We start from the raw sequence: 24,222 nt of genomic DNA, 5'->3' as shown, positions 1-24,222 counted from the left end.
GCTGTGCATCAGGATGAATTATCTAAGGCAGCTAAGAACAATAACACAACCCAAAATAATGTGAGGAAAAGGAATTGTAAAAGATATCTGGTGTGTTATAGCCATGCATTTACCAAAATAACTTTGTCTGCCTTTGTAAAAGATACGGCCTTAACGACAGGTTTCTTGTGAGCTGCATAAAAAAAAAATTAAGTCTTTGTATTTAGGATGCAGCAGAAACATCTGTATCAAGATTCCCTTTTTCTCTCTGTGGTCCACATCAAATTTCAAGATACAATACAGCAGTTTTATGCTGAATCAGAGCCCATATTGTATCTCAATACAGTAGAGCACGTGACCTTCAGAATCTTAAGTTACTTATTTGGTGCTCCTGACTTTTCACCTCGAAGTTTCCCTTCTACAAACCTGACCAGTTTGTAAAAAATGCTCTGTATAACATTAAACACCACCCACTAAATAGAATGAATTTGGGAGCAGAGGTTAAGGCCTTTATCCAACTTCTGTTAAAGCTGCCACTGAGGCCAAAAGGAGTCTTTTGCTGACTTCAATATAAGCAGGACTGGTTCCTGAGCGCTACTTTATCCTGAACTTATTTCATGGCAAAGATCAAAACTATGTGTTTTTTATGCTTATGTTTAAATAAATGTATTGTCATCATCAGCCATAAATCACCTCTGCATTTCTACCCATATGCTATACATTCACCCCCATCAAGTACAGTGCTACCAATCGCGCTACTACCATGCCTTGCTATTTGTACACCTCAGTCTCTTCACCTTGCTTCCGTTACACCTCTGTGAAACAACACTTAATGGCAGATCTATATCCACCATACCTGTATAACTGGTAGGAAAATGTGAAGGTCCCTTCATAGGTGGTAGAGAAGTGAGACCCTACACATCTTCTTTCATATAAATCCTATAGCCATTTATATCAAAGGCAACTACTTCTGAAATACTGCCATGCAACATCTGCTCATTTTTCATGCTAAAAATATTTTATGATTCACTATATATAAAGCACATGCAAAGGCACTCTTCCTTAATGCTCTACAAATATTTTCACTCAGTGTTTACGATAAATAACTGCAAACTTGAAAGAGTTTTGTTTCTTCATCATGGCTTTTTCCTTCTACTACACATGCACGTGCTTCGTCATTGCTGGACTGTTTGTTAATTATGGCCTGCTGGCATCAGTTTTTTGTTTTTAAACGACACGGGCAAAGAATTTGTGAAAAGCACGCGACAAGGAAAAAAGCAGATCAAATTTACACCTCCCCCATGATTCATTATCACCACATACACTACAACTTGAATATGGTTCCAAAGGAGAACTTGAAGGGGTTGCATGTTGTCATATAATAAGGGACAAATCTTGGCTGGCTTTTGTACAACCACACAGGGGAGGAAGAGGACAAGGAGGTAAGGGTCTTCTTTGTGTTTCGTCATCATTCCACATGTAGGGCCAGGCACAGTCAGTGTCCCTTTGCTCCACCCAGCACAATGCCTCCTGATATTTCTACCAAAGTGGGGCAGTTCCAGATTAAGAGCCATAACAGACCTAACAGCCCAGATTATATAGGAAAACCGGTAACTACCCTTAGCAAAAAATCATGGTTAGGTACTATTAGGATACTGTAAATCCATTACGTAATATGTAATAATGTTATCCAAAATCCATTATGTAAAAATGTGTAATATTCACCATGGCCTTAAAATAATGTATTAAAGGAAACTGTTTAAAATTCAAAAATAATAAAATAACAGGTGCTTTCAGTAGTGACTAAGCTTACACATTACCCATTCCTGCACACCTAGAAAGCCACTGGTGCTTAGCAGGAGCAGAGTGTAAAACCTCAAACCATTCCAAGTAGGTAAAACATTGAGCTGGCGGTGCTTTGACATTCCCAAGGACCAGGCATCATCACTCAAGTCCATCAGTTATATAAAAAGTGACTCTAGTAGTTACACAAGTAACCAAAGCTTTACTATTAATGGACACTCTCTCACTTCTTTTGACTTAACTCACAGCTAGTTGCAGGAAGCCTCTCCATAAATAAGAATATTTCGTTTGCTTCAAGTGCAGGTTCTGAGGGCCAGGTCCAAGGCTGTAGCTGAGGGTCACACTGTGCAGGTTAGGAGTGAATGTAATGGTGGTGTGAAGCTTACCTGTGCCCTCCCCCAATAATTGCTGTAGCAAGGAAAGTCTCAGGCAACTGGAAGGCAACAGAAAGAGATCAATCAGGCATAAAGGGGGGTCTGATCATACCTATTCCCTTTCCCTCCCCCTGTCATGCCTCTGGCATAGGCTACAGGAGGGAGTGTAGGAGCTACTACTCTAGTATTATGCCACAATAGGACACATAAACAGTTATGTGACCATCTCACAGCTGGAGACTGTTTTTAAGAACTTTTTTGTGCCTACAGCATGATGTAAAGGAGTCACAATACAGCCTGAGTTCTGGCCTTAATAATTAAAGTCCCAGCTGTACAATCTTCTCTCACCTTTGGGAGCACTTACTACCTTTGGCTTCAGCTGGCCTGCTCTCATGAGTAAGCAGGTCCTAGGTTAGTATGGGTTGCACAACTATGGACTAAATTACAAGGAGAAAACAAATACATTCTTATTTCACAATGACATAAGTTAGTGTACAAATGCCTTCTAATTTAGGTAGAGATCACTCCAGATCACTCCAGAAACATTAGAGAACTTACAGCCAAGAATGAAAGTAGTCCACCATCCCTGAAACAACGTTTAGGTTGTTATGTCCCAACTATTTGTCTCCTTCCCCTCCCAAATCAATGAGCGCCCTTCAAATGAAACCTATTTGTCTCTTTCCCCTCCCTGGGCAGGGAAAACTTTTCTCTTTTTGGATTGGGCTGGACACATCCCTTGCTGAAATATTTAACCCAGCAGTTTTAGACCTTGTTCAATTACTGAAAAGAACATAATTCCATCAAAATAAAACAAAGTTAAAATGTAACTTTTGTTCCATGGTGCCAGTTCCCATTGTCATACCAGCACACAAGGGTGAAGAAACACGGGAATCTCTGACAACAGAGATCTGTCAGGGACAGGACACAGCAGCCCTTTTAAACAGAGATGGCCGACTTCCCCTCTGACCTGGTGAGTACCCTGAGGTTCCTTATAGTACCTGGTGTTTTTAATACTATCAGCACTTCAAAAAGGACAAAAAATCAATATTTCAGTATGCAGAATCAATAAAAGTTAACGCTTACCAAAGCTTGACTTTGCAAGACATTTTGAAATCTTATAACTGGTTCCATTTTACTGGATGTGAAATTTCCTCTCTCACTTGTTTTTTTATGATATTTTAATCAAAAGTCTGAATTCTTATCAAAATGTCTTCCTTTACTGAAAACATCAGGGAGCTTCTTGGGTTCCTTTAAAATGCTGAAAAATGTAAAATGCGCATGAAGTTGACAATGTGCCTGTAATAAATTTTCACTAAGACACCTTTAAAACTATTGTGTGTAATGCAATACAACCTCCTTCAGTAACATTTTTTCTGTTCTGCAGTTAGGATGGCTGAAAAAGCAAAAATGTATGCTTTTAGTGATGTTTTTAAAAAGGAAAAGAGAAAGAGCACTAGTGCAAGAAAAATCCCTAGGGGTTCCTTGATAGCTAAGAAGAACTGAGAAACAAATGAGGGTTTGGCAGAGTATTGAATGTTTGTTCCTTAGCTCCTGGCAGGAGAGGAAATGCCCACAAAACAGTTGAAAGTACAATCCAGTGACAGAGAAGAATAATAATGCCCCAAGAAATATAGAAGACAACCATGCTGATGAATGGAAAAGAAACAGAGTGACTGAGTGCCCTTACTGAAATAGAAATGTGTCACTAGAGGAGAGCCTCAGAAACTGACAGGTCATTGGTTCAAACTGACCTCAGAATTTTTTCCCACCAAAATACAGTCCCAGTGGAATGTATGTTTTTCACTAAAAATGTGAGTTCCAATAAAAATCAGTTTTGTTTCATACAAATATTAGTTAAATCAACTTAAAATATCATTTAATTTCAGTTTTCCAGGTTAAGAAAATGAAACAACATAAATTAAAAATGAAACTATTCTTGTTTAATTTCAAAACATCATTTCAAAACAAAAACAAAAAATGTGTTCAGAATCAATTTGGAATCTAGAGAAAAATCTTTCCTTTTTAGCAAACAAATCACAGAAAAAGATTTTTTTCCTCCCAACTAGCTACATTCCAGAAATGACTGTTGAAGTCAGGGTGAGATGAGAGAGTTGCCAGATGAACAGCTATAAAGTTATACAGGCAGTCCTCAGACTTACGACACAATTGGTTCCTGAGGACTGCCTGTATAACTTTATACAGAACCGTGTCTTAAGTCAAACCGTTGTAACTCGGAACCGATTTTCCCATAGGAAACAATGTTATAAATGGGGGTTTGGTTCCTGAACCAAGGCCCAATACCCTATTTGCACCAAAAATAACCCAGAATTTTGTACTTAATCAATTATAGATGAGTAATATAGCTACATTAATGTATTTATCTTGTAAATAGCAATCATATAGATTTGGAAGGACTTCTTTGAGGAGATTTTGCTGGACGTTTTGAAAGGCTCTTGGATGGACTTTTTGAAGGGTTCTTGGCTGGAGTCTTCTCAGCAGTCTTGGCTGCAGGTTTTTCTGGAGTCTTGTCTACTTCTTAAAGAAAGTGTCCAAGGAAGTTTGGACAGATGTTCTCCAGGGAGATGGGTGATGCAGCGAACTTGTTCGCTGGCGTGGCTTGGCATCAGATCAAGTATTATAAAGTCAAAACTGACACCAGAAAGTTGAAACAGGGTGTCAATTTATAACCATTGTGAGTGTGAAATGTTGTAACTCTAAACGTTGTAAGTCAAGGACTGCCTGTACTACCTGGTCTTGGCTGGGTGGCCCACCTAGCAGTACCATCATCATAGATCACTGTACTTACAGCCTTATTTTTTCTATCCCATAGACTGAAACATTCTGATAAGGACAACTCACTCTGATCTAAGACAAAAGTAGACATCAGTGATCTGACAGGAGTTCATTTTGTTGCCAGTGATTTTATGTCATATGTTTTCTACGTCTGCCCCATTTTGCTTCAAATGCGCCACTGCTCTCTGGGGTGTATTCTGCTTGAAAAGGGCATCCTGTACACTGAAAAGACCTATTATAGTAGTGTTAGGAGATCGTGTCAGAAGACACTAGCAAAAGATATCTCCAAAATATACAAAAACTCCAAGGGGCTGCCATCTACAAGGAGAGCAAGCTGATGCTCCCTTCAAGGGAACATCCCTTATTTTTGCTACTGTCAAAACCTTGGAGCTTTATTTTTGTCTTCTGGAATCACAGAGGCTAGGATCAACTGGGTGGAGAAACTGCCTACCATTTTTCAAGGCGGCACCAGAACACCTGAATCTCTGGACACTTCTTTATCCATTTGACCATCAAAGCATATACCATCTCATAGCCTCTTCTACCCAAAGTCTTCCCAGATATCTATATTCCCAGAAAGGTTATAGTTCCTTTCTTTCAGAACACGGAAATCCTGCAGGAGCTCTCCAGGGATAAGCTTGTCCTCATATAAGAAAAAAATGAGAGCTGTTGTCAGTTGTCACAGTTCTGGATCATGCCCATCTCCACCTCTCAGGGCATGTCTACATGTCGCCCTATGGCAAAATAACGGCATGCTTTGTCACTGTACAACGCGCTACGGCAACGTCGCGATCATGAGGTCTATACGAGATTACCTGCTATGTCACCGTAGCGGTGCGTTCCCCACTTACAGTGCGCCACTCCAACAATGTAGCAGGGAAATGGAAGTGTGCATCGCCCATACTGCGTTGTGCTTTAGTACTTCCAAAAGGAAGTACTAAAGCATGGCACCATAGCAACATCGCCATACAGTGACATGCAGATATACCCTCTATGTATTAGTTCATGATATATTGACTTAAAGGCTTCTACAGACTAAGTCTTCATATCCTCTTCACTAAATTAACTTCCAGATCCAGCATCAACCAGAAAAGAATCATAAACAACATGATGACAAATCACAAAGATCCTGAGAAGCTAAGATGCCTAAAGGTGGTAGACTCAGAGAACTGTGTAGGCCTGACCACAGAAACAGTAATACTAATTAACCAGAAATTATACCTGTCTGTGAAGGTGCAGAAGTAATCAAAGCCTAGCAACAGAGCCTGCAAATGCCTTCCACCCTGCTCCCTATTTTTCTGGTGCCAGTAGGACACATAGTAGCAAACAAAGTGTATCTCTGGAAAATGAAACACATGTTTACAAATGGCCTGGTGTTATCACAAACTTAAAGAGCACTTTTTTCTTCTGTGCAGGTTCAGTACCAGAAATTCTTTCAAATGATATTTGTGCTGGGAATTGGTGGGACCTTCCAAATAGGCTTTCAAGTTTCTATGATCACCTATACTTCCATGGTAAGCAGAGCTGCTAAAATTCCTGTGGTTAAGTGTGTATTGGGTCTACACCTGGCTCAACAATGCTATTTTAGGGGTGCATCTACACATGTGCCCAACAGTGCAGTTGTTACTGTGCAGTCATTTAATACTTGCTTTAGCAAGCACTAAATGACTGCATAGTAACCACTGTTACTACGCAGTCTTGGTGGCGCATAAGTCATTTCCAACCCTGCTGTGCAGCAGCAACAAGGTACTACAGAGTAGGCCTGTGCGAAGTGGCTAGATTTTGCTTCTGATTCAGATTTGGATGATTTTGGGGACAGTGGTTTGGTTCGGTGATTCAAATCACAGTCCCCGAATCGATTCTGCCGAATCTGATTCGGGGATTTGGCTGCTGCTGAATCAGTCTAATCCCTGAATCACACAGCCCTGCCCACCCCAGCTCCTGGCTCTTTGGAAAAAAAAATGCCGCACATACCGAATGCTGCCAGGCAGGGGGGTGATTCCCCACTGCGCCATGCTGCGTGAGGGGCTCTGCCATAAGCTTCCTGGCCCCCTCCCACTGTCCCAGCCCCCCAACCCAAGGCTGTCCTTTAAAACAAAAAACAAAAAAAGGCCTGATGTGCCAGTTCCTGCCTGGCAGGGGGCAACCCTCACTGCCTTGCACTGCATGGGGGGCTCTGCACGAGCCCCCAAGAAGCCACAAGGCCACTGCAGGAGCCAGTGAGTCCAGGGCTGGTTTTGGGGAGGTTTTTTCTTAAAGGGCTAGAGCTGGGGCAGGCGGGGCAGCCATGGGGGTACTGGGACAGCAGGTGGGGATCAGGGGGCTCATGGCAGAACCCAACCATGGCGTGGGGTTGTGGGGGGCAGCAGGGATCACCCCTCTGCCCAGCAATACCCAGTGAATCCAGGTTTTGTTTTAAGGGGCTGGGAGCTGGGGCAGGTGGACCAGCCATGGAGGGGTGGGGGGTCAGGGGCACTCAGGGGAGTGGAGCAAGCAGGGGATGGGGTCTGGCAGGAGTCCCCCCATGGTCCCCTCCCCCCTTCCTCCAGCTTCTCCTCCTCCGCCCCCTACTTACCAGCTCAGAGTCCAGGTCCAGCTCCTTGCTATGCTGAGTGGGGACTGCCCAAATCGCTAAAGCTCTCCAAATCTTTTCCAAATCAATTTGGAGAGCTTTGAATTGATTCAGACCTTTTAATTGGTCTCCTGATTCGATTCAGATTCAGAAATTCACCCACTGAATCAGGCCAAATCTCCTCCAAATCAAATCGGCACCTGAAGCTTCGCACAGCCCTACTACACAGTAGCTCATTGCTACTGCACAGTAGCGTCGGCGTCATGGTTCATGCCTGCGAATACTACATGGCTGTAGTGATAAGCTACATTGCCATAACTCGTCACTATGGTGACACAGAGTCTCGTGTAGACGCGCACTAGGACAATGTTTCCATTGCAGTCCAGGGAAGAACCAGAGGAGGTGCAGTGGCACAGTCATCCCCCACTTACCCAACATGCTGAAGGAGCGGCAGCCAAGAACTTTAAGTCCCCAAGGAAAGAAAGCCCCGCCCTTCCCCTTCATGCTGAGGCGCACATCCTCTCCCATTTCCACCCCCTGCTCACCACTATCCCCAGCTTCTCCCCTGCTCCAGCTGGGCTGCTCAGTGAGAAAGGGGGATGCCAGCAGCAGTGGCAGCAAGCAAGTTCCCTGTCTCTGCTGCTTGGTCCCCCCAGGTGTTTCCGATGAACCTGAAAGCAGGTGCAGCAGGAGGAAACCACCTGCCATTGCCCTGGCTCCTGTCCCAGCCAAGCCCAGCACCCCGTGCAGTCACTCCCCACAGTTCTGGCTGGGGTGGAGCAGAAGCAGATGAGACAGTAGGAATGGCAGGCAGATTTCCCTGATCCCTTCCTGCCCCCAGAGGCATAAGTAGAAGGGGAAAGGGGAAGAGGAGGTCCCGTAAGCACAGAGAAGGGAGGGGGTACCAAGAGCAGGGTGAACAGCAGAGACGCATATCACATCCTGATTAAACAGGTCCCCATTTGCCACTTACACAGCTTGGTCTGCCCATCCTGGGGTGGGAGGTTGGGGTTTGGTCACGCCCGGAGCGCAAGTCCGCCCACCTTTTTAAAGGCTGGATTTGCTTATAATTGCAATTATCTTCAGCACATCCCATTTCTACTCAATCCTGTAAGTTTGTCAAAATATGGAAGATAATACAGTGGGGCAAAGGAGAGAAAGTTGTTTTATAGTTTAGGCAGCTTCTCTGGGGAGACGTGATGCAGGTGGCTGGTCAGTACAGTAAGGCTGTACATTTCCTTACTGCTTACTCCAGAAGCCATAAAGTTGATATGCAACAGATTTTCCAAAAGCTGGGATCGTGCTTAACTTTACCTTTTTATGATATATGAAGAAAATTGTTAGTTTTGGTATAGGAGAGGATTAACCTTCTGTTTGGTTTCTTTATACTGGAAATGTTAGAAATGTCAAGCCTGGTCTTCTCTAGTTTTGCTGACACCACGTGCGGATTTGAGAACATGGATGCTATGAGCAGTCATTGTGAATGGGTAGTAGTATGGAACCTTTAACATAGAATATTACATACAACTTTTGGCCTATTTTCTTTTTCTCAAATGCTCATTAGTCACTGGAGTTAAACAGTTGTTAATATAAATCAAGGAACCAGTTCATGCCTGCTTTGTTCCACAGTGCCTGGAGTCCATGGTAGAGGAGAAGACAAAGACAGAGTATGCTTAAAGTGGCCTAGATGGGACACTCATCATCTCTCCTCTGTCACAACTATTAATACAGCTCCAGGCAGCATTATTTTTTCTGCGTTGTCTCTTTACCCTTTTGTCCCTGGGAGCTTCATGAGCTGTCCAAGGGGGAGAAGAGACAGGTACCTTAAGTCAGGCTCCCCTCTGAGGCCCTTGGCATATATTCATTGAATGCTGTGATCTGATCTGATCCCCAACCACGACAATCACACCTCCTGCCATGCCATATATGCTAAGAAAAGACATATGTGAATTTTTCAGACAGATCTGAATTTTGCAATATAAAAAACAAAAAAATCCAAATGAACTAAAGCTGGGACCCCACTCAGCTTACCCCTGCTCCTGCCTCTGTGGCACTGTCCCTCACCATGGGGCCTCGATCTAGCCCCTGCCCCTTCCCTCCCCCATGGACTGACCTGCGGGGCTGGGGCGCATGAGGGCACTCAGCCCCACACCCCAGCCTTGGATCAACTCCAAAATCTGCTGCAAGAGGCTCCAAGATCTACCAGTGGATCCAGATCCACTGGTTGGTGACCACTGAACTATAAAAAGAAAAAAACCGCTCCAATATATTATATTTAAATTCAGCATCTTTCTCTGTAACCTCACTGCTACTCAATGGAATTTACCTCTAAGTTACAAATTAAAATAAGTTTGGTGATGTCTTTGAAAAAGCACCACATAATCTAGCACACTCCTGAGGGACTGTTTAAGAACGGTTCAGGATTGATCTGCACTGCTTTTATAAGAACTTATGGCTGTAATACAATAGTACTAGCTTTATATGTAATGAAAAACAATTATTGCTATTGATAACAATCCCTATTACTGTTAACGGAAATCTCCCTTTCTTTCCTAGCATGTTAAGAGTTTTATCAATGAAACTTGGCTGGAACGATATGATTCTCCCATTCAGTCTGAGAACCTCTTGTTGCTCTGGTCATTCATCGTATCCATCTTTGGTATTGGGGGAATCTTGGCATCTATGAGCAGTGGATACCTGAGTGTAAAATATGGCAAGTATGTATCTGAAAAAATAATTTTCTAAACAAAAAGTTATAAAGTAATGAAATAGTGATTGAAGCCCTTAAGTGCAAGCCAGCCTTACATATCCAAGTCCCGTAATATTGAGTCCCATAAAAATAAGGACTGAAACATTTAACTTGACATGACATTCTATAGGAAGCAGCTGGATAGTGAGAACTACTGGAGTGAAGTGCTAATGAAGTGAACAACAGCATCCTGCCTCAGCTACAGCTGTCCTGGCTGAGCCCCTCAATCCTTATGAATTCTATTGCTACAGACTTGCTGCATCTACATGAGACACTGACTGCACAGTCATTACTGCACAGTCATTTAGTACTTATATTAAGAAGTACTAAATGACTGTGCAGTAACCAGTTACTGTGCAACAGCATCACCAAATGGCTTTTAGGTGCCACTGACTGTGCAGTAGCTCGTTATTACTCCGCAGTAGCATTGCATCATGCTTCCTGCTATGTGATGCTACTGTGCAGTAGTATTGAATTGTGCTTCCTGCTATGTGATGCTGCTGTGCAGTAGTAACGAGCTACTATGCAGTTAGCATCTCACGTAGATGTGGCCACCAGGTGGGAACTCACAAAGGCACATGTGATTGAGCCCATGTTACCATCAGCAAGGATGGTAGGCAGTCTCCTAGCCAATGACAAAATGGACTTTCTGAACATGCCTCTAAGAGCTCAGCATCATGGAGAAGGGCTATATCACCGATTCTCAACCACGGTGCCCTGAACATAGGATTTCACAAAGAAACTATAGTGTTAAAAACATTCTAACCTGTTCATACAATTCTGTTGTACCCTGTTCCAGAAAGAAATGTCTAATGGGCAACAATTTGCTCATGTTAGTGTCTGCACTTTTCCTGGGCTTCAGCAGGATGGCCAGGTCCTTTGAGATGATTCTTATAGGACGCTTGCTATGTGGCATGAGTGCAGGTAAGACTTTTCACACAAGATAACAGGTATTTTCACTTCAATCCCAAAACTTTATGTCTCTTCACATAAGATCTCCCTTTGCTAAGAAAGTAAAATGCTATAATCCATGATCTAATGTGCCTTTCATTCATAAGAACATGCCTTTTTATTTTGTCTCTGTAAATTCTTTAGGATACTTTGTTTAGCTGTCTTTAACTTATAAAACCCTTAGGATTGGAATGATGAGCTGGGCTAATTGGTCACACTCATTTCTGGCAGAAGGCCCAGATTTCAAAATATCTCAGGCTAATGTCAGTATGTATGGTATTTATTACATGAGCTACAACAGGTAGCTCATGTCCCATTCAGTAAGAGGACCCCTTTCTAATTCTTTATACTGGAAAGGAATCTGCTTCTAAAAACAATACATTTTGTAATTTTGTGAGACTGCACAGTGCTGAATGGCAAAATAATTTTCTTAAGTCTACCTGCCCATACACTGGGAGGCCTGTACCAGAGAGCAAGGGCTCCTGCTATTTTAAGGGAAAGCACCCAGACGGAAGCTAGATAAGGTGACTCCTTAGCTGCAGGTAATTACTTGGGAGCTAGCTGCATGACACTAAGCCAGTAAGGCAAAGCTTTGAGCAGGCAGGAGGGAAGCAAAGGTAGTTCAGATAGACCAGTGTCCACAAAGAAAAGCACGTTGCCTGTTGGGCTGATGTAATGAGTTACACATACTGCTCATCAGAGAGGCCCTGATGGGAAGGGGCTGAACTCAGGCAGTATAAACTCTGGTTCCTGGATCAGAACAAGCAGAAGGGTCCAGACCTCTGGGAAGACAGGAGTTCCTGCCAGTAGGCTGAGAGGGAGAAGAAGCTATAGACTGAGAAAAGCAACCTAAAGGCTGGGAGGGGGCCAGCAGATTGGGACAAAGCCTGTGCAGGTGGTTTAAGCATGTTAGCGGGTAGCAGCTTGCTGGGGTTTTGTGGATCCAGGTGTGGGGATGGAAGCATTTTAGTTGACAGCAGTTTGTTGGTGTTTATGTTCATGACTGGAGGTTTGGATCATAGCCGTAAGGGGGAATAAAAGGAGTAAGGTGCCCAGGGTACTCTGGGTGTGCCTACATGTGCTATTATTGTGCCTGAATTTTCTGCACAGAAAGTTCAGCTGCATTAAACTGCAGCCCTACACTCATCTGAACACGTATCCATCGGAAGCAAATTTGTTCCTGACAGGAGCAATTCAGTCTAGGGCTGCTCCTGCCCTGCTCTGCCCCCTACAACAGCCAGGGGGGACTCCAGGCTCCCTGAGATGCCAGGCCCAGGCTAGCAGGAAATATGGGTGCTGGTCCTGATATCAATGGGGCAGGAAAGAGCTAAGAGCTTCCTGTTCTCATCTCCACAGAGCTAGGAAGCAGCTGCCTGGCAGCTGGGACAGCTCTCCCCGTCCAACAGAAATCAGGACAAGTCCCTATCTCCATGGGACTAGTAGGCAGCTGCCCACCAGCCAGGACAGCTCTCCTGGCTGAGTGGAGATTAGGACCTGTCCCAATTTCCACTCGGCTGGCAAACACCTGCCTGGAGCCAAGACAGTTTTCCCAGCCAGTCTTCCCAGCACATAGTTGGCAGGCAGCATCCTGCTGAGCCAGGACAGCTCTCCCTGTCCCCTGTGGCCCCCTGCTGCCTAAGCTGACTGGGAGCTTTTTGCTCCCAGCCAGCATCTACACATGCACTTCAGCACATTAGTTTAATGCAGCCATTTCTAGCACCTGTATCTACAGGTGCTAGAAAATGGCGCATTAGATTAATATACTGCACAGTAATTGCTGTGCATGTGTAGACACTGGTGCTTTATTGTCCATTAGATTAGTCTAATGCACATGCCCAATAAAGCACCATGTATAGAGGGCTAAATCCCATGCAGAAGCGTGCTTCAATGCTCTTCAGTTAGAACTCCCAGAAGAGGCAGGATCATATGGGGGCTGAGACTGAGGAGCTGAATACTGAGCCAGTGGGCCAGGGTTGAGGGTCTCAGCTAGAGTAGTGGTTCTCAACCTTTTTTGTACCAAGACCCATTTGTAAACTTTGATGTCCAGTCCTAACCCAGTGTCCCTCACTCTTGACCCACTGTTCTCCACCCGCAGGCCCACAGTGTTTGGGGCAGGAGGTGGGTGTGTGGGGCATGGGAGCCTCAAGCAGGCCTTTACAGGCTGGAACTCTGCCAGCCTGCAAGGGAAAAGCCATGATTTCCCACACTTTTTTATCCTTTAAAGGAGAATCCATTTTTAAAGTTTGTTGATCCATTTTTAAAGTTTGTTCATGACCCTTTCGTTTATTCTTCCAGCCCCCTTTTGGGTCATGACCCACGGGTTGTGAAATGATGACAAGAGAAAATGGGGTCAAATGGGAAATGGGGCCTTATAAACTGAAGCCTGAACAAGAGATTAAGGCCTGAGAGGCTGAGTTCACAGGCTGAGTTCACTGGCTAGGCCAGGAGGCTCCAGGGAATTGTGACTGTGACATCTGTGAGGTATGGGTGTGGCTATGGGGGAAGTTGGAGGCCATGATTAAGGCCTATAGGCTGTGCTGTATGCCACTGAGGCATGGAACCCTCAGGGGCTGAGTTAGCCAAAGAACTAGGGGAAGAGAGGCAGGACTGGCTGAATGATCTGATCTTGGAATTGTGCTAGAGTCCCATGGCACCACATTCACTTTTCCCACCCAAGGGGTTTACAAGTGACCTCCTACAACATTAAGATTCCATCAAGATGTCACAAGCAAGCAAAAGGAAGTAAACCCTAGGATAGGGATGTTCAACCTTTTTTGAGTAGTGTACCCCGCCTAGTGGGTACCCCTTCTGGATGTGGAGTGGGGGGAGGGGGGGTCCCTCGGTGGCCAAACACAAAGCGGCATATCATGTACCCCCTGGGGCCTTCCCAAGTACCTCCAGTTGACAACCCCTGCCCTAGGGTCTGCAGGGTTAGTCTACCACAAAGGGTACACTCAAGCCCTTTCTAGGCAGGACCTACTTACAAGGCCCTATGGTGATTTCCGTCGCTTCTCTTGGGGATAGGGGGAGCCCCGTCTTCATGCACAAACCTAATTTCAGTTAATTTAATAGTATCAGGCCTTTGTCACTTTTTCCACCATATACAGAGAAGCTATTCAATGCATGCAGCAGCTAAACTCTTGTAGAAACTAATTTTAATATGCAGTGTTAATTCCTATTATTATAACTTTTTTGTTTCTTCTTTTCCATGATTCCACCCCAATTCAAGGTTTTGCTTTGCTTCTACATCCTCAGTATATTGGGGAAATTTCCCCCAAGAAGCTACGTGGATTTGGAAACTCTACTACTGCTGTTTTTTGGGCACTAGGAAAATCCATAGGGCAAGTTATGGGACAAAGGTAGAATATACTTATTTCCTTACTTGCCTTCATTTCCATATATTCTTTTTAACCCCCTTCTTTTCCAATTTTGCACTTGGTTCTCCAAAGCCAACATCTGATGAACTTCCATTCTATAATATGTAATATATTTTTATGATTCCTAGAGAGCTTTTAGGAAGTAAATCCTTGTGGCCTATGCTGATGGCCTTGGGTGGAATTCCAGCATTGGCTCAACTGGTCACTCTGCCATTCTTTCCTGAGTCCCCACCCTACTTCCTGATACATAAAGGAGATGAGGAAGGATGCATGAAAGGTAATATAGATATTTTCCCCCTAGGTTTTATTTCTTTTGATTTAGCTAATTCTGCAAAATTAATATTCCCCTAAGAGTTAAGTAGGAATGAAGTTCCCTAGTGCCCATTTCTGAACTGATTCTGTAAACACTGACCAGCTACAAATCTTGATACTAGTCTAAATTAGCAAAAGTAATTGCCTTCCTGGAAAATTCTGTATTAGGCACATATTTGACTTTCTATAGATACTAATTAATTTCACAGTTGTACAAAGCCTTCTGAAAAATAATGTTTGAGTCAGTCAATTCAATAGAGGAATCAAAGCATGCATGTATTGCATGGCTCACAAATCATTTACTCAAAATATTCCTTATGTCAACTTAACAAAAAGAGATGGACTAATATGATGACTTTTGCTCTCCTTATCTTGCACAGCCATGAACCAGCTTTGGGGTGAAGGGCATCATCAGGTTGAGATTGATGAAATGCTGAAAGAGAAAAGTGCAATGAAAAATACAAAGGTCATGAGCATCTTGGAACTATTGAAAGAAGCTTCTTTTCGTTGGCAGCTGTACACCTTAATTTCCCTTTCATTTACAATACAGCTTTCTGGCATCAATGCAGTTGCGTATCTTCCACCCTTCAAGTCTCAAAACAATCAATGGGCTACAAATTCAGAATTGTCTTCTTGGTCTCTCTTAACCTTTTTGTATTTCAGTCTGTTTCTTCCAGGGTTTGTATAACAGCCAGTTGTGTAACTGCTACAGGGCTGCAATGAACTTTTCTTTAGTTGAGCCATGCCTGTCATCAAAACTTGCAACAGGTTTTATATTAATGCTTCTTTTAGTTGCTGCCACCTTCATTTTGGCATTTGCCTGGATTCAACTTGAGGCAACTGCTTTGCCTCTATTGGCATGATTCTTCCAGCCATTGAAACATTGAGGTGATAGCAGAGGCAGAAGCCGAAATACAGCCAAGTTTAACACTGCAGTCCAAATACTGATTTCAGTGTCTCTTGAACAATCTCAAATATATCATGAAAAGAAAGGGAGATAATTCCAAGCCCTGGAGAATTCCACATAGGTTGTTGGAAAGAAAAAACATCTTCTACCATGATTTTTTTGGATCTGTGTCTACAATGCCTGCATGCACAGCTGTTTATGAAAGCTAGTAGAGACTAGCAGAGCAATGAGTAGTTATGCTAATTTCCCCATAAGTCAAGGTGTGTTGTGACTTGCTAACCAATAAGGAAAGACAGGTAACTCAGTGACAAGCTAACATCTGCATAATCAAGGATGACAAGTAAGGCAGAAGGCAGAGTAGAGATGCACTTTACATACTAAACTAAATCAGAGATGCATAACCTTTCATGAGCTTGAGCTCATTTCAACAGAAAGAAAACAAACTTCAACAAGTAGAGAGGGGTGATGTGGCCAAGTGGACAGCAGCCTGGCCTGGGGGCTCAGGAGATCTGAACTCTGTTTTTAGATCTAGGATGGGTCTACTAGGTTACCCTCAGCAAGTCTTTGTGACTCAGTATCCTGACCTATGAAATGGTGGTTAGGATAATACTATTGACCTACTGATGAAAAACACAGTCAGAGAGGTAGATATATAATTAATGTAATATTATTACATAATAGGTTTAAAAAGTGAATCCTAATCTACTTGGAGTTGAAAACACTACACCCCTGCTCCATTCATATTATAATATACAACAAATCCACATGCCCCTCAGTACTGGCAGCAGAGGAAAGCTGATATAAACCAAACCATCTTCTTTTGGAAAGACTGAGGAAGAGCAGCCCAGCTCAGTTTTGCAGCTTTTCGGGGGGGAGGGGAACCCAGAAAACCATATTCTATTCCTGCAGAAAAGGCTGAATTTTTAAGCCATAAGGTTGTAAGCATCTTTAAAAAAAAGCACTTAATGATAAAGGTCTATGATGAACTAATGGCAGACAAGGTTCTTTGGGTAAATCTTGTATCTTTTATTAAACCAGCTCAAATAGTTGGGAAAATTCTTCTCAACAAGCTTTCAGGCACAAATACCCTTCATCAGATATGATGAACTAATGACACTTCAACAGGTGAAGATACTATTAATTTTAGTTAAATTACTGTTAAGAACATTTTACAAGGTTTTATCTGCCAAGAATATAAAACCTCACAAATACTACAAAAATGATGAACAACTGTACCTTACTATAATGCTAAAGAGCAGGCAGACTAATCAGAATAGTCATTGTTGAATAGCAGCTACTTGTCTCTTCTGTCTGCCCAGTTACTCAGGATCAGTATCACAGAGATATGTATGCTGTTTTTTTTCTAGATCTACTTTTATGCACTTGATGTGCTCCACACAGCTGGGTTTGATCAAGACACTATCTCCTACATGTCACTGGGAATTGGTTTCTGTGAACTTATCTCTGCTATATTCTGTGTAAGTATTAGCGCATTGAGAACTGGTTAAATTTGCTCCACTTGCAGTGATGTTAATATAATTTCTGTCCTTCAGACTGTCATCATTGAGCGGTGTGGCAGAAAGGTACTGCTTTGGTGTGGCTACTGGATCATGGCTTTCTTAGCGGCAATCCTCACGGTGACAATCTCACTGCAGGTAAAGAAACTCTTTTCAGTGGTGGTTCCTTTTTTAGTATCCATCCCACTTTTAAGCTCTCCTCAAAGGCAGGATGACCTATAGAAAAAGGCCAGCCGGATTTAGAATCCCCAAAATAACTTAGATCACATGGATTCTCACATTTGTCAAATGACTCCACCAGCCTTGCACTCTGTGCAGGCAGAGCTGAACCTCATGTGAAGTCAATCCTGTAACTGCTTAACCCAGGCATCCTGTGACTGTGGCTTCTCTTGGCACAGCTTCTTGTAATCTTCCCTTCTTTTCCATTTGCCCCACTTAAGATGAATAAAAGCTAAGCCTTGGAGCAGGCTTTTTTTTTTTTTTTTTTTTATACAAATAACTGTAGGGGCAGGACATTGGTCATTGTAAAGTTGTTTCCTTTTAACAGGTGCAGTTTTGAACATGGTATAAAAGTAAAGTGCATGGTAACAAAGAAAAAGTGCACCTTAACATTAGTTCTGCTGCTAGATACATTGAAAAGTGAATAGGGCTGCTCAAAACGGGGAATGAGCCTGCCAGTTAACTTCTATGATACTAACAGCAGTTCTGGTACCACTGCCAAATCTTTTCAGGGACAGGGCTCTTATGATACTAGAGCTCTGGAAAGAGGATCTATACTTTGCAGCAAGGTAATAGCACTCTCCCAGCATTGTTTTATTCATGCTGGACTTGCTTAACCACAGAATCACTTGTCCCTTCTGTCCTTCCTTCCACCAACAGCATCTTGTGCACTGGAGCACACTGACTCTTCTCTACATGGCAAGGTGCTCCATGAAGGAGGTTCAGACAGGGTGACCATACGTCCCATTTTCACCAGCTACTCTTGTTTTAAACCCTTGTCCTGTTTGCTTGGTCACATGAATGCTTTTAGTCAAAAGTGGTATAAGAAGGGGTCGCCAGTCTTTCCCCTGCCCAGCTCCTCAGTGCTCAAGACCCTTACCCCTTCAGGCAAGGCCTGAGATGGTTCCCATTCTACATGTGTTATTTTAGCTGCCATCCAACAAAAACAAACAAGAAGAGAATTGGCAGACCTCATATTTCTAAAAGTTAAGGGGAGGCCAGAGTGAAAGAGAAATACTCTCTCAGGCCCTTTCTAACCTAAAGCTTCTGAAGTCTGCAGTTGCTCTATGCTATCAAACCTCTTTCTCTTGTCCTGCACTCATCTAATGAACACTTTCCCATGCCTCCCACAATCACAAAATCCTGCATTTACCAGTCAAGTGCACTGTACTTTACTTGAAAGGACTTTGGCAGAAAATAGGAAGTGCTTCTACATCCTAAAACTTGTTTTCTCCCTTAGGATTGGTTCTTCTGGGTGCCGTACTGCAGCCTTGGTTTGATTATCATATATGTGAGTTGCTTCGCAATTGGGCCAGGTGAATAATTCCTTCATACAAGAGAAAGAAACCATACTACCTAACTACATCAACACGGCTGGGGGATGGGGAGAATACACCTTATACCAGGGGTTTGCAACCTCCAGCCCAAGGGCTGCATTCAGCCCACAGACCCATTTGATCCAGCCTACAGACATATAACTCTGCTGGCATTCAGTGGCAGGGGGGCTTTGGCAGCAGTCATTTTCCCCTGCTGCTATGGAGAAAAAAGCAGTGGCAGTGGATACTTTCCGCCTTCTGCTGCTGAGAAAAGTCCCCACCCACTGTCCATTGCTCTGGGACCCTGTCGAATGCAATGCCTGTTCCTATGCACATCCACTGCATGCTGAATCCAGTGCATGTCCCAGGGTGGGCACCATGTGTGGCATATGCCCCAGAGCAGCTGGTCTAGTACTGCACTGCACATGGCACCCACTCCAAGACTGCTGTATGCAGCACCTGCCCTGACGGCTCCAGGACGTGCTGGAGCAGGCACCATGTAGATGAATACAGGATGGGGGCACGGTCCCAGGGCAGCCAGAGTGGGTGCAGTGTGCAGTGGATGAGGCCATCCAGTGCATCCCACCTGCTGCCTATGGGTCCACTTGAGACCCACAGACAGCACCAGGGGCCAGATTACAGGGCTCTGCAGGCCAGATCCAGCCTGCGGCCCCTATCTTTGACACAGTTCTGACACACTTAGTACACTGTTTGAAGCAAGTATTGGCCTTGCACACTGCATAGTATTAGTCACAGTCAAACTCATTTCACCTAAATTGGAACTCAAGTGAAAAATCTTGATTTCAGTAAACTGATGGACACTTAGAATGTTACTGGGCTTGACTGAGACCAAAAGAGGCCAGAAGGAAGGGGGAAAATATCCACTGGAAAAGAAAATAGGGTGATAAACAAAGCAAACAGCAGGAATAGAGAAAAACAAATACAGAAAGTCTGAATAAAGAAAGTTTTACAACTCTGTGTTAAATAAAAGTGAGTGTGCATGCACTCACACACTCATACTCTTCATCTGTCCCAGGCAGAGGTTCTTCTTTCCCTAATGTATACCATATAATTTCATTTAGCTTTAAATGACTTTCCAGTTGGCATACCTTCTCCTGGCAGAGCAGTGAGGGTTGGTTTACTAACACAAAGTTATTTTAAATACGCTTGGGACCTAAAAACTAGGGCTGTGCAAAACAGCACCATTCCGCTTCGACTTCTGTTTCAACTGAACAGTGTTTCGTTTCAAGTTTCAAGTTCGTTCCAGACCCCGATTGCCTGGAGGCTGATGCTGCCACCTGGGACCAGCAGCAGCCAGGGCCGTCCCTAGGGGGGGTAGAAATCGGAGTGACCACCCTGGGCCGCACACTTTGGGGGGCCCCGCGGAGCCAGACGGAGTGGCCGTGGGGACTCTGTGCTGCCGCTGCCAGCTTCACATCTGGTCACCCATTAACTCCCCTCCTCCCCGCCCCCACCGCTGCTGCTAATGATGGTGGTAGTTTCTTTGCATTCAGGGCACAGCAGATCGAGGCAGGGGCAGGTCCCCACACAAACTGATTTGCCCTGAGCCCTGCACCCTCCTCTGTTCGGCTCTGGCAGCAGCCCAATTGGTGCTGCCAGAGCGGACCCAAGGAGGGTGTGGGGCCCAAGGAAAATCAGTTTGGCAGCGGCTTCTTTGCATCCAGGGCACACGGGATCAGGCCCAGGGCAAATCAGTTTGCACAGGGACCTGTTCCTGCTCCAATTCTGTGAGCCCTGGATGCGAAGAAACTGCCACCATCCGTGGCGGTACCATGGGAGGGTAGCAAATGGCCAGATGAAGCCAGCAGCTGTGGCAGCAGTGCAAAGTCCCCATGGCCATTCTGCCTGGCTCCACAGGGCCCCCAAAGCACAAGGCCCAGGGCAGTCACCCTGATTCGCTCCCCCAGGGACCATGCTGGCTGAAACTGGCCTCAGGTAGCAGAACCAGCCTCCTGTCCATCCAGCAGCCAGATCCAGGTATCCCGGTGGGCCCCCTGAGGGCTGCAGGGGCCGTGCCGGAGTCCTCCCAGGGGTGCAGGTCTCCTATCTGCCTGCCGAATGACAGGAGGCAGCCAGGTGCTGCCACCTGGGGCCAGCAGCAGCACTGATCTTCCTGGTGCTGGGTGTGAGCTGCGCCCAGCACCAGTCTGTCATCTGGCAGGCAGATCAGGGGCCCACAGCCCCAGGAGGACACTGGCACAGCCCCTGCAGCCCTCCCGGGGGTGCAGGCGAGATTGCAATCTGCCTGCCAGATGAGAGGAGGTGAGTGCTGCCGGCTGGAACCGGTGCCGAAGCCAGTAAGCCTGGCTTTGGAACTCAAAATGTTTCGAGTTCCCTTGTTTTGTTTTGAAGCTGTTTTGAAGGCTTTTGCTTCATTTCAATTTCGCTGTTTTGAGCTCAAAATGCATTGAAACAGCTTTGAAACAAAATGCCAGGCAAAATTTCACATAACCCTACTAAAAACATAGTATGAAATATCACTAAAATCTAAATTCTATAGAACTTACCTATCTCTAGTATAGGTGTAGCCTAATACTACTATATATACTACATTGGGTTATTAAAAATGCAGGCTTCTGTAGTTGCAACAACAAAAGACCTGGGACTTTCAATCAGAATCTCTTATGCCAGGACCTGAGAGTCCCCAAAGCAATTGCTAATCAATATTTGCATTTTTCAAGTGAGTTAACTGAAGAATGATTTAAAATGTCAACTTTTGCCATATGGTAGCATGAGATACACCATGGACATTCCCTCTTCTAGACGTGGAGAAATGCCATACTCTCTCAAATACCAATGTGTCCTATCCGTGCATGTTTGCTAGTTGTCTTATGATGACATTCCCTGAAAACCAAGGCAGGGAGATTTAAACCTTTAATTCAGTAATGCATTAAAGATTACCTAACTTCCAAGTACAATATGCCCTGTGACCTAGATGAGATTACAACAGTGCTTGCTACACTGGTGCCTCAGTGACTGGTCCGCAGGCATACAGCAACTCAGCAGAGAAGAAATTAGAACCAAACACCCTAGCTTTCCACTGCATACACAAATTACAACTTATCCAAACTTTTACCTTGGCCTTGAAATTAATGAAGCTGTTGTTCTCTACTTTCACCAACACAATTGGTTGGGTATTTTGTCACAGGGTGGTGGAGAGAAGAGACAGAAGAAAGAGAAGGGAACCAGAACAACTGAAAACAGCACAGCATGTGGTGCTTATTTATGTCTCATCTTCCTTTCAGCTGGTGCTACATCATCCGTTAGGGTTGAAATCTTTGATCAGTCATCCAGACCACCTGCCTTTGTAATTGGTGGGTCTCTCAACTGGACAGGACTTTTTGTGATTGGCATGACTTTCCCATTTATTGTGGTAAGTGACACAAACTGAAACATTTCCCAACTGTTCCCAATTCCAAACAATATTGGACCCTGTCAAGGAAGTGGGAAAAGGGACATAGAAAAAGCAATAGACCACAATATCATGTCAACCTGAAACTTTTTGGCAAGCACACTATGGAGGGCGCGTATATTAAAGGTGGTGTGTTTGATTTGGAGATTGAATCTGAAATCAGCTTAAAGAGCATATGCCAAAGGTCAAAACATAAAGGCTTTATCTTTAAGTTATTGAGTCCAAAGATCCAAAAATGACACTGCAGATATTGAAAAGTCAGAGAATATAGTCATCTTTCTTTCTTCTTTTTTCCTTTGTTCCAGGAGAGCCTTGGCCCATTCTGTTTCCTTATCTTTATGGGAGTGCTTTTCATCTCAGGGATTTCTATCTACCTGTTCCTTCCAGAAACAAAGGGAAAATCTGTCATGGAAATCAGAGAAGAATTCAACAAGTTAAATTTTAGGAAGAAGTGTGTCCCAGACATTGAAAAGAACTTCACTGAGGATTATACTTTCTGTACCAAGCTCTGATTTACCATCAGGGAAGTCAGCATCTCTTAAAAAGCAAGGGAAAAGAAAGACTTCTCGCTTTCAGACTGGCAAGTAAACCAAAATGGACTTTTGATTTTAATCTGTCGTTTACTATTCCCATTTTGCCTAAACATCACATGTTTTCAGACATGGTGTTCTCTGGACAACACAAAAGCAAGATGATGTCTGTGAGTACTGGATACAGAATTCAAGACTGTTATGGCAAAGCATGCTGGTTTCACTCAATGAAATGTGTATCTTATTTCATAATTTCCATCAATGAAGCAAAAATTCAAATTTTGCTTAAGTTTTTAAACAATTTTCTGATGAACCATAAGGAAGAGAAGGCATGCAGACTCACTTCTTCTAAAGGAATTTCAACTTATATTTCACAACAAAAAACCTGGAATATTTAAGTTATTGATTTGCTGCCTCAGGCTGGTTAAGTACAGTCTGTGATGGACCCAGGAAAAGTTAAATGCTATATGAAATAAAATCCAATGTTGCTTTAAACTCTACAACACAGAACTGGAAAATTTTAGGTCTACATTATTCAGTTCTTACATGAACTGCTTTCAGACCTGTGCAAGATTTTTTTTTTGGTTGAAAATCCAGTAGCCTTGGTAGTCCGAGTTCCTCTATGCTTCCTGCTTGTTCTATTTCTAGATGATGCTTGGTCTCTCTGCATCTTCCTCCCTGTCCTGGGTCTCACTAATCTGACTGCTGCCTTCATATTACATGTACCAGTTGCTGGGTAACAATACTTCTAAAACTAAACTAGTTTTTTATTAAGATAACTATTTATAGCGATGCTGAAACTACAAGTCTCATTCTTTCCACGTGCACAGACTGGCTCCTTGGTGCCGCTTCAAAACTTTTCCTCCCCATAATGTGGTACTTGTGAAGCATAGGTTTTGAAGGGACAAATACCACATTGTAGGAAGGAAGGGTTTTGAGGAGGTGCCAAGGAGCCAGACTGTGTGCAGCAGTCAGCTTAGTGAAATTTGGCAGAGGGTCACTGTAGAACGCGTGAGGAAATGGGTTCACCCTGGTTGCCAGCTCTTTCCAGGTCCCACCTCACCTCCTGGCTCTTGCCTACCACAACTTTGATGTTTTTTGTTTGTTGTTGGGAAAAGGGTCCCTGGGGCTTGGAGTAGGCTTATCTGTCTGGCCAGGCCAGCATCACCTGGGGTCTTTGCTCTCCCCCGGCACTCCCCCTTTATGGGAGTGCTCCCATAGATGTCTGCAGGCTCATCCAGGCTTCACCTGTCACAGCCTTGCCCATTTTTCTCTGGCTGCCCCCTCCACCTTGCTCCACTGATTAGTACCTGAGCTCCCCAGTATCAGCCCTGCCTTAATGGCAGGCCCTCATGGGGGTCCAACCTCACTACACTAGTCTCTGCCCCTC

The 24,222-nt window shown here is 44.0% G+C and overlaps 1 protein-coding gene across 1 annotated transcript; it reads left to right on the top strand.

Moving 5' to 3' along the window:
- The first annotated feature begins 3,003 nt into the window (after positions 1-3,003).
- LOC149857668 (solute carrier family 2, facilitated glucose transporter member 11-like) lies at positions 3,004-23,432 on the top strand. The gene is made up of 12 exons (XM_090062567.1): positions 3,004-3,126; positions 6,365-6,463; positions 10,078-10,238; positions 11,070-11,194; positions 14,451-14,580; positions 14,727-14,875; positions 15,291-15,478; positions 17,185-17,295; positions 17,371-17,472; positions 18,794-18,869; positions 22,136-22,263; positions 22,608-23,432. Exons 1-12 carry the CDS (start codon positions 3,103-3,105, stop codon positions 22,812-22,814), a joined length of 1,500 nt encoding a protein of 499 aa, XP_089918693.1. The 5' UTR covers positions 3,004-3,102; the 3' UTR covers positions 22,815-23,432.
- The last annotated feature ends 790 nt before the right edge of the window (positions 23,433-24,222 follow it).

Source organism: Crocodylus siamensis, chromosome 9 (assembly GCF_052110815.1).
Source record: "Crocodylus siamensis isolate JL-2025a chromosome 9, ASM5211081v1, whole genome shotgun sequence".
NCBI lineage: Eukaryota > Metazoa > Chordata > Crocodylia > Crocodylidae > Crocodylus > Crocodylus siamensis.
Note: the sequence above shows the minus strand (reverse complement) of the source record. Positions and strands in the feature narration are given on the sequence as shown.